The sequence below is a fragment of the Pristiophorus japonicus genome, chromosome 2, assembly GCF_044704955.1.
Source record: "Pristiophorus japonicus isolate sPriJap1 chromosome 2, sPriJap1.hap1, whole genome shotgun sequence".
Taxonomy (NCBI): Eukaryota; Metazoa; Chordata; class Chondrichthyes; family Pristiophoridae; genus Pristiophorus; species Pristiophorus japonicus.
Window position 1 is genome coordinate 317,079,125 of NC_091978.1, and position 11,477 is coordinate 317,090,601.

The following is an 11,477-nucleotide window of genomic DNA, read 5'->3' on the forward strand; positions in this document are numbered from 1 at the left end:
TTAGATATAACAGACGTCAGGTTGCTTTTAATAACTTTTGTCAATTGCTGAGGGAAATTACTAATCTTTGTTACATTTAAAAACAAAGTATAAAGTATCAGAAATGAGAGTGTGACACAGATAGGAAATGTGTGCTGGGTGCACCATTTTTATTATACAGTACAACATAGAAGATATGTATATTCATACTTTCAGTGCAAATATTAAGGCTGATTCTGTGCTCTCATTCCCAGTGTGGAGCAGTTCTCACAGGAATTGCATTGCAGGAAATTTTTGATCTATTCATTTTAACAGGCAGAGGATTGTGTGTTATGTGCCAGTGATTTGTGCAATACCCACCCTGAGAGTCCCATGTCGTTACAAGAGCAGAATCAGTCCTATTTTGTCTAGAAAAATGTGGCCGCAGCTTCCAGCACTTTTCAATTATACTGCACTTGTAAGCTTCAACTACAATTGCAGTACTATTCACCTACCCACAGTGCACAATCGATAAGATTACATCCAATCGGGAGTGTGTTAGAAGGCAATATCACATCAAGGCATTGAGATGAGGCCATGAAGGGCAACAATCTCATTCTTGTAAGAAAGAGAAAAGAAAGTGCTTTTCACATTTTCCAAAGTGCCTCTCAGCCAATTAAGCATTTTTGAGATGTAGTCACTGTTGTAATGTAGGGTAATTGTTTTGTAGTTAATGACGTTATTTTAACTTTGAGATGTGTACACGGAGCAGAATCAGCATGTATTCTTTACAAAATTTGGAACAATGGGGGAGAATTTCCGCAGGGTTCTCTCGATCACCCTCTGCAACTTCAGCGGAAGATTGGTGAAAACCCTGAGTGTAAACAGTCTATAGCCACTCCACCGTAGAAATTCCAGGTGATTGTGTACAATTTACTGTTCTTTACTCACAAAAGGAGATTGATGCATTAGAGACAGCAGCAAAGATGATTCCATAATATAGGGCTGTTGGCCGAGAAATTCGGGAGCGCCCATCTTTCATCAGACACAATCCATATTTTTTAAATGCTTAGGAGAAACAGACAAGGTAGCTTCAAGCCAATTATTTAATTTAAACTGTGAGCACAGATTTAGAGAAAACAAATATAAAATAATATTGAGGTCTTGAAGAAAAACACCCAGCAGTTATGTTGTGCCAATTCTTACCTTTGAAAAATGGTTGCATGCATATCTAATTAGGAACAAGACTGACGATTAAAATAATATGTACAGATAGAGATAATTGAATGCTTTCTAGAACATGACAGTCCCCGAGCTGCTGGGATGAGAAAAATCACGACAAGGAGGGCAATTAGTTTAGTATGTACAATGGAAGATGCAAGATTGGTTAATTATTCAGTTTTGCTTGATTTACGTTTGGGGAGCAGGGAGAAAGAATGAAACTTTCGTTAGGAAATTAAATGAGTGAGGTAAAGTTTACGATCAAGCATATTGTAGATGGTTTGTACAGTAACCATTTCTTATTCATGATTTAACATATATAGGGATTTCTTTAAGTAAGATGTTGCATTTATCTCACACCTTTTAATGACTTCAGGATGTCCCAAATCACTTTAATTAATTATTTTGAAGTGCAAGCACTGTTGTTATATAGGAAAAAACTGCAGCCGATTTTTACAGAGAAAGGTTCTACAAATGTATGGGGCTAGAACCTCCACTTTTGTGCTCATCACCCAAAAATGGGCGTTATTTCCAGCGTGGGAGTTAAAAAGGGGTTTTCAGATCGCTGGCTTCTCGCCCATTCCCAAAACACCTAGTCTCCATTTTTTAAAATGGGCATTACTGCGAACAATATCAAATGGGCGGTAGCGTTAAATTTTTTTGACCTTCTGCTGTAAAGTGCAGCTGTCCTTAGCAACGGCATGGCAACGCTCAATTCCCACGATTCAGGAGGTCAAGGGTCAACATGACATGCGCAGAAGAGGAGAGAGAGAGAGAGAGAGAGAGAGAGAGAGAGCGAGCGAGCGAGCGAGCTCAGAGGGACTGAAAGCGTGTGTGTCTGTGCTTATCTGGCTGTTGTGGGAGGAACGACGGAGATTCACCAATAACAAAAAGCCTACTAAGCACCAAGGACATAGCTGGCACCGTTTTGTCCAACAAGTAAGATATAACATGGAAGAGGTTCTGGAGCTGATAGCCAGGAGCACTGGTGGCAGAGGGCTCCCAGTGGTCCCGGAGTGCTGCACTGCACCCCAAGGTGCTGCACCCCCATTGCCAACCACATGAGAGCCAGCAGCAACATCTTGCTTTTGGCTCGGAGCATGTTCCCATCTCGGGACCGTCCTCTCCTGTATCCGTCCAAGCAGCGCTTTGGCCGTCGCTTCTTCACCACACCCCCCCCCCCCCCAATGAAGCATCACCTGAGGACCTCCCCGACCAGGCGGCTTGGAGTCAGGACAGTAAAGGGGAAGAGGAAGAGGTAGAGGTGGGGAGGAGAAGTGGGGGGGGGGGGGGGCAGAGGGTTGGTTTGTACAGAAATACTGATGATTTCAGACTAATGTTCAATTTAAATGTTTTTTTATTTAACAAAACCTTGTAGCACATTGGCTCAGATAGCTGCACCATGTAAGCGGTTTTGATCCTAGCCCAATGACTAGATGGAGGGTTAGAATCATCCCTGCCTTACGAGAATTCTATACCCGGGGATTATTATTCAGAATGTAAATGGAAGAAGTCACGAACAGGAATGCTTCGGTGAAAAATCGCACTTATTTATTTGATCTAACATATGCACTACTAAACAAAATCACTGTCTCTGTGGAGAATAAGATGCAGGTTAAAACTACAGTCCAACACTGAGGACCGGTGACATGCAGTAATTTCCTTGTTGCTATGGTGAAGTCTAACGCCCCCCCACCCAGTCGCATGAAGCTCCCTCCCCAGAATAGCCCGAAAAAGCTTCACTTCCAAGAAAACTCTGAGCCCTTTACACCCCACACAGCTCACCTGGCGCTCTGGTTACCGGCTTGGGACACTTGCGACCATGCTCACCAGTTGGTCTTGATTGCTCAGCTGGTCCTTCTTGTCACATCGGTCTTGGTGGAGCGCGAGAGAGAGAGAGAGAGAGAGAGAGAGAGAGAGAGAGAGCTCGAACCCTGGAGACCGCTCTAGAGCACGAGAGAATGGTGGAAAAGAGTCTATCTTTAAAGTAGTCCTGCTGCCGTCATCTCTCCCAACAATCTTTGAAATTCTTTTGCTTCTAAGTACTCCGGTGCTTAGTCGATGATGGGCCATCAGACCCATGTGTATTGGACTGATGGCCCTGGATCTGGGCCATCTCTTGGCTTTTGTGTAGGGAAGAATTGGCCCCTCTTGGTCTGGCCAGGCTAGTGGGTCCATTGTTCTGCTTCTCTTCTGAAATGGAGGTGAGAAGTGCCTTTGCATATTAGAGTGTTTTTCCAATAGTTTATGCATGTCTCAGATATCTGAGCCCCCTTTCCTTTTGCTAGGGCAATGCCGTACATTCTGAATGACTGACAGTTCTTTGTTACAGCCAACTGCCATACGGTCTCTGGAGTTTTAACAAACCAGCCTTTTCATGTATCTGCACAGGGTGACCCCATCACAGGGAAAGTAGCCTCAGAGAAAAAAACCATAAAGTCCACAAAATATTCTCGACTGAGTCCATTCTTTAAACAGAGACTATGCGATCTCTTCAACCATTACACGCTGGTGATTCTTATCAAAGGGTATAATCACACTTAACTTCAATCAACTTAAACTTTAATTGTCACCAAGGTGATGCCCACCATTGATGTATGACCTGCACACCCAGCAGTGTGTCAGCCTTATAAATACCACCAACATTCTTTCAGGCAAAGCGATCATTGATGAGTTCCTGACACAAGGCTCTTGCAACTATCATGCCGCCATGGGCCCTTTCATGCGGTCTACAGGGGGGCGGGGGCATGGCTTCAGCATCAGCCTGATTTGTCTGGGCCAATGTCAGCGTCCGCCTCCTCGTCCTCCTTCTTCTCTCTGGTGAGGTGGACGGTCAGACTCATCAGGCAATTCTGATAGCCAAGTTGTGCAGCATGGAGCACACGAATTTAGCTACTTGCTCAGGGTGATATTAGAGCTCGCCTCCTGAGTGGTCCAGACATCCAAAGCGCTGCTTCAGCACTCCAATGGTTTTCTCCATGATATTGCGAGTTGCTCTGTGGCTCTTGTTGTATTGCCTCTTGGCTTCGGTGTGGGTAGGGGGGTCATCAGCCATGTGGCGAGGCCATATCCTTTGTCACACCAAGCATCCAGCATTGACCTTGTCGCTGATTGTTAAACAAGTCAGATACAGTTCTCTCACGCAGGACGTGAGCATCATGGATGCTGCCCGGAAATTGAGCATTCACTGCCAGTATAATTTGCTGGTGGTCGACGACCAGTTGGACATTCAGGGAGTGGAATCCCTTTCGGTTCCTGAAAACCTCAGCATCCTGAAAAGGTGCCCGCATCGCGATGTGCGAACAATCTATTGCTCCCTGCACCTTGGGGAAGTTTGCAATTCTGAAGAATCCCAGAGCCCTCTCACTCTGTGCCTCCCTGGTCATAGGGGAGCTGATCAAGTCCCTCCCGTGTAGGGCTTCAGTGACCTATCTAATGCAGCGATGTGTGGCATGCTGAGAAAGTTCGCAAATGTCTCCAGCGGTGGCCTGAAAAGAACCCGAGGCGTAGAACGACAGTGCCTCGGTGACTTTGACCTCGACAGACAATGCAATACTGATGGTGCTGGCAGGCTGCAGATCTCCCCTTATCAGCTGGCATACCTCAGTGAAAACCTCTTTGTGGAAGCGCAGTCTCTGAAGACAGGTGGTGTCGGGCAAGTCGAGGCAAGAATGCTTCTCCTTGTACTTGAGTGGTGTAACGTCTGGTCCTCATCTGTCTATCACGTCTTACATTGGGCACATAATGCAGTGGAGCATTCCTTCGGTGATGTCGAGTCTGCTGCATTTACTTGGTCACCAAGAGAGGGTGAGAAAGGACAGGTCTCATTGCAGTAGCTCTGTGTTTTCCACCGACTGCTCACAAACAAGGAATGCCTCGACGAAGACACCTCTTCAATTCCAATCGGTCACAGTATGGTCAAGATGTTTTTAAACAGATGTTCACATCAACTCCAACGACCTGCAGAGTACATCCGAACTCCGCAGAGGTTGAAGCACAGCAGCCTTTTAAAGGACGCGACACGTGATCTAGAACATGGCTTCCATAACGTGTGATTACTTCTGGTTAGTTCCACTTTTTCTGGGCGAGCGATATTGTGGGCGATATATGTGGGAGGTGTTGAAATTGACGCAGGGAGATCTCATGGCTGCTAGTTTCGGTAAATATGCTCTTTATGACAAAAAAAAAAGTGTGTGGGCATTAATATTGAATCTCGGCGTTAAATCTGTGCAGAAAGTAACGCTGGGCGATATTATGGCCGTTGAATTCGCCCATTCTGCGGATTCCACCCCAAAAAAGTGAGTGGGTGGTAATATTTTTTCCCGGCATTAAGCACATGTGGAAAGTAACGCTCAGCGATAAGTTTCCTAAAAATGCTCGGCAGTTTCCATTTTGTGCCAAAATGGGTGATATATGGGCATTATATGCCATTTTAGCAGTAAAATGGGCGTTTAGCATGCAAAAAAAGTGGAGGTTCTAGCCCATGGTCTTTTATGTTCACCTGAACCACCGGAATAAGCATACAGGATTTTGGTTTAATATTTCATCTAAAAGATGGCACCTCTGGCAATGCAGCATTCCCTCAGACTAGATTATATGCTGAAGTCCTTCTCACTCAATGCACGTCTGCAATCAACCATTTTTAAGGCTGAGTATAAACCTGTTCATAGGCTTCAAACAAAGAGCCATGACCTGTGATAGAGATTTATTTTAATAACCAATACAGAAGAATAATGTAGGTTCATTGGTCTCAATTTTGCCCAAGCCTGTTTTTTGGCGTATTGCCAGAGTTACGCCTGTTTTTCTAGGCCAGAAATGTGGCAAAAATATTTGTCCAAAGTTTCCCAGCTGTATTTTTCAAATTTGGCACCACGCAGCCTTTCCAGTCGTCTCGGGGGGGTGGAGCCTGCTGTCTGCATAAAAAAAACAATGCCGCATCTTCTGGGCATGCGCAAAAAAAAAAAAGACGCTTTTGATGTGATTCCAATGGGCGCGCGTGCGCAGTACAGCTCTGGGTCTGCAATTGGCCATTTCTATAGAGCCAGTTGTGTGTGTGAGAATGTTGAGTGCTGTGAGAGAGCATTGGAAAAATTGGAGCTGCAATACAAGATGCAACGTGGTGCAAGGACCAAGAATTTCTTACAGGATGAACTGGAGGCATTAGTTACTGTGATTGAGGCCAGATGGCAGGAGCTGGACACTAGCAGAGGTCACATAAAAGTTCCACCCAAAGAAATAAAGAAACGCTGGAACCAACTTGCAGAAGATTACAGCGCAATGGTGATCATCACGAGATCTGGAGGCCAGTGTAAAAAGTGTCAGGACTTTGGTCAGGTAGTTAGTGTGAGTAATATTTTCATTTCTTCAATGGAATTGCAATTGTAACTGTGACCATCTGTATATGTCCCACCCAGCAGAAATACACCCTCTCTAAAAAGTTGTATTTCCATCTTTGCAGAGGAAGGTGGCACATAACAAAAAGGGAAAGAACTCGAACAGGAGAAAGCACGGCAAATCTGCACCCACTGACACCCTTGGAAGAGAGTGTCGTTGCTTTGATGAGTCCTGCCTGGAGAAAAGCAACCACCACTGCACAAGCTGGGCCCACACTCGAGGGAGAGGGTAAGTCCTGCAAATTCCACAGTCTAGCTTTGCTAAATGTTAAGTACTGCACGGGGTAGCTATGCTTTGGTTCCTGGGGTTGTCTCCATCAGCTACATTTCGGTTGATGTAATGTGCTATCATTCATCGTGGTCCTTCAAATCAGCCTGCTGCCTGCGCTGTGTGTCCCTACTCATGCCACCCTACCCCCTCCTCTGCTGCTAACCATTTGTCTGTTCTGTTAAATTTTGCAGAAATTGAGGCCAACGGTGACGAGCCTGAAGAGGACAGCATCTTCCAATCCCACCCTCCAGACCAAGAGCATGGGGGTGAGGGGGATGGGGAGGCGATCGTGATCAATGCAGCCCCCACTGTTGGAATGACTTTGGAGGAGGTGCAGGTGCTGCCCATTGAGGTGCCAGCCCATTCCGTGACTAATGGTTTGAGTGTTGGTGGGACATTCCATGGTTTCCGACTGTCCGAGGCTGCGGGTCCCAGTGGTGGGGTGCAAGCCACACCCGTGGGGAGGAGGGGGAAGGAGAGCTCGACCGCGCTCTCTTGAGGTGCAGGATCTAACAGATATGCTTCAGATGATGGTAATGAATGGGGAGAGCATTGACCTTATGCGATCACTCCTGGACACCATCAGTGAGGTGGGTGATGAGGTAGCAGGACTGTCGGGAGAAGTAACAGCAATATCACGAGAAATGGGAATGATGTCTGGGACCATGAGTGAGGGAATATCTCAGTCAGCTGAAACCTTGTCAGTGACCATGAGGGAGGGAACGTCAGAGGTAGCTGATGTGCTGTCAGTGAACATAAGGGAGGGAATGTCAAAGATGTTGCAAACACTATCAGTGAACATGAGGGAGGGAATGTTGCAGGTCATTGAGGGATGGTATGTTGGAGTTAGCTGTTGCAATAAGGGAACACGCCCAGACCCCGCGCCCATTGACAGAATCAACTGCCACTCCCACTCCAATCCCCACACCAGCCTCTGAAGACCCCCAAGCCGGACCTCTCCACATTGCCGCCTGGGCTCACCCTCCTGAACTGGTGTGCACTATCCGAGATTTTAGAAAGAAGAAGCTTGGTACCAACCCCAGAAACACTGCACCACCGCCTGCGGGCAGTGGTGGTGGAGTCACCAAGAACAAGCGGTCTTAGAATAAGGTGGAGGAGAGATGGGTGCAGCCTTTCTTTGCTGTTATTATTGTTACTGTAACTGTTGTTCTCAAATTAAAAGTTTTTTGTAAGTTATGTAAATTTACAAGTTGAAAAGTTAGTAAGTGATCTTAAAGTTTTTAAGTGATCTTAGAGTTTATAAGGGATCTTAGAGTTTGTAAGTGATCGTAACTGAAAAGTTTAAAGTTTGATAAGAATAATTTTATTAAAGTTAAGTACAAAGAACTGTTTGTTAAACTTTTGAATAAAATATATTTTACATTAAAACGGAATAATTTCCATCATTTGTTCCATTATTAACACAACTTTTGAAGTAAACAATAATCGTTTCCATCATTTGTTCCATTAACACAACACAACATTACGGAACAGCTCCAAACAGTAAACATGGTCCATTTGGAATAGTTGTCGCTGAGCCTTCAGGCAGTAAAGCGTTCAGGGATGAGTTGTTGGCACAAGGCTCGAGCATAACAGGGCATGATGATGCACCCTCCTCCGCCATCGTACTCTGGGTTCAGATACTTACATGGCTTCCTCGTCCTCCTGCTCGTCATCTGCATCTTCCTCATCATTATCATCAGCCACTCTCACTGCAGGTGGATCTTCTCCTACCAGCTGCTACTGCCTCATGATGGCCAAGTTATGCAGCATGCAGCACACAACAGTGAACTGACCGACAATCTCAGGGGAGTACAGCAAGTAGCCTCCGGAATGGTCCAGGCATCGGAAACGCTGTTTCAAGGTACCAATGGTCCTCTCAATGATGCTGCACGTCACAATGTGCGACATGTAATCCTGGTCAACTTCCGTCCGGTTTACGCATAGGGGAGTCATGAGCTAGGTGGTGAGACCATACCCCTCGTCTCCCAGTAGCCAGCTCTGCCCTTCTGGCTGCTGCTGAAACATGGCAATATAACGCTCTTGCGTAGGATGAACGCATCATGGATGCTCCCAGGGTATCTTGCATCGACTGACATAATGCGATTCATGTCATCACACACGAGCTGCACATTAACGGAGTGGAAGTCTTTTCTGTTCCTGTACATCTCGGAATCCTCCAAAAAGGTGCCCGCAAGGCGATGTGGGTACAATCAATGCAGCCCTGTACCTTTGGGAAGCTAGCAATCCTGGAGAAGCCCACAAGCCCTGTCACACATTGCCTGGGTGGTCATGGGGAACTTTATGTAGTCATTCCTCCGGGCATATAGTGCAGCTGTCACCTGCCGAATGCAGACATGTGTTGCATGTTGAGAAATGGTGCACACCTCCTCAGTTGTAGTTTGAAACGATCCAGAGGCATAGAATGAAAGTGCAACTGTAACCTTCACTTCAACTGACAAAGCAGTCCTCCTGACACTTCTAGGTTGCAGGTCTGCTTTCACCAACTTACAGATCTCGGTTACAACTTCTTTGCGGAAACGCAGCCTTCTGACACAGTCTGCATCACTCAGGTGCAGGTATGAACACCTGTCTCGATATTCCTGAGGTGGGTAAGACCTCCTGCCCTGCACCCTACGGGCTCTGAGGTTCCTCATGCAATGACGTCGAATCATTTGTCTCTTCGGAGCATCATGATGCAGAAGACTCGTACAAGGTATGGCATTGTCAGTATTGCCCCCATGCTTAAATTTTACTTTTGCAATAAGTTCAAAATGGCAGGAAGGACAGGTTCTTTGTTGTCTCTCCCCAAGGTCTGTACGGACCACACCCAGATCTCAGCAGTCTTGTGACTTTCCCCCCCCCCCCCCACCCCCACCCACCCCACACCCCGGGTTCATTGCAGTCTTGACTTCTCCCCGGGCTCATTTGCTGCCTAGTGCAGACTTCCGATCGCCACCTCCCCCCCCCATCGGGCTTGTTTTGCAGCCAAAGCTGAGGCCGTGTCCAGGCGCAGGTCTGATTCTGCCTGCCGACACTGCGAACCCCCCAGTCCTGTTTGAAGACGTTCGGTGGTGGCGTGCGAGTAAAAAAAAAAATGAAACTTCAGAATTCCATGAAACTTCCATGTATTCCGATGAAAGGTAAAAAAATATCATCTTTATTATAGATATTTAAAATGTTCTTGACTCCCTCCAAAAACTTTGATGAAAAACAATGGCTTCTTTCAGCGCCGATTTCTCAATGTGGGCTGCTTTCTGTTAACTCACCAGAAGGTTTGTCAGGAGTGGCCAAATATGTCGATCTAGCAGAAATGTTATTTGGCCAAACTGTGAAAAATCATCAAAAACTGCCACAGACATGACACAAAAAAAAAAACGAACATAAAAAAATCATAACTCACTTATGCCAGCGTAGATTCCTGGGGAAACTTTGATGTAAATACCTATGCCAAAAAAAACACCATGCCAAAAAAACGGCACAAATGACCTGGGAAAATTGAGCCCGTGACATTATATGATAGCCTGTGCTGAACTGGGTTATTTTGCAATTATCCATTCGTCTCTCTTAGTACCTGGGAATTAATACTGAAATTTTTATTCTGATTTGAGGTCTTAGCAAACCCACAATTGATAGTAAAACTTTCAGGAAAGCTGTTTGTCCATGACAGGGCAGACATAACGCAATTGTAATACCTGCAATCCATTTCATTACTTTACTGTAATACTTTAATTAAATAAATCTTTTCACTCAACTTATTCAGACCATACTCAGCTGATATGAACATAGTGAGTTTTATGCACATTGTACACTCAGTACATCAGCTATGAATGTATATTGTTCTGTGATGCGTTTCCTGACAATGTTTTAATTTTTTCTCACCCTCCAATATTCTCCACTCTATTCATGAAACCATTAACCCATGTTGGGGAATGTTCCCCTGGCACAGCTTCACACCAGTGTTTTCTAAGTGGTCATTTTTTATGCATGCCTACCACGTTCTACCCTCCGTAAACTTGAGCTCGTCCAAAACGCTGCTGCCCATGTCCTAACTCGCTTCAATTCCTGTTCATCCATCACCCCTGTGCTCGCTGACCTGCATTGGCTCCCGGTTAAGCAATACCTCAATTTCAAAATTCTCATCCTGGTTTTCAAATCCTTCCATGGCCTCGCCCTTCCCTATCTCTAATCTCCTCCAGTTCTACAACTCTCTGAGATATCTGCGCTCCTCCAATTCTGGACTTGCGCATCCCGGATTTTAATTGGTGGCTGCACCTTCAGCTGTCTAGGCCCTATGCTCTGAAATTCCCTCCTAAACTTCTCCCACCTCTCTTTGCTCTTTTAAGACTCTTTAAAAACCTACTATCTGCCATAATATCTCTGTATGTGGCTCAGTGTCAACTTTTGTTTGATAATGCTCCTGTGAAGTGCATTGGGACATTTTACTATGTTAAAGGCACCACTGTATATAAATACAAATGTTGTTGTTGTTGTTCCTCCGAAGGGATGTTGTTGGTGAATTAAAGGACATGTAGGAAATACCTTGGCTTAATATGTTTGTATTCTACTCACTGCACAATTTTGGGATTGTACTTCTGGAAACAGACTTAATAATGAATAGATGATCCATTAAG

At 45.4% G+C, this 11,477-nt stretch overlaps 1 protein-coding gene across 1 annotated transcript in view; it reads right to left on the reverse strand.

Annotated features, from left to right (window-relative positions):
- LOC139231135 (short transient receptor potential channel 3-like) overlaps nt 1-11,477 on the reverse strand; it is a 178,991-nt gene that overhangs the window by 151,995 nt on the left and 15,519 nt on the right. Inside the window, exon 3 of the mRNA XM_070862492.1 lies at nt 10,113-10,192. Coding sequence (XP_070718593.1) covers nt 10,113-10,192 — 80 coding nt within the window. The remainder of the gene's footprint in view (nt 1-10,112; nt 10,193-11,477) is intronic.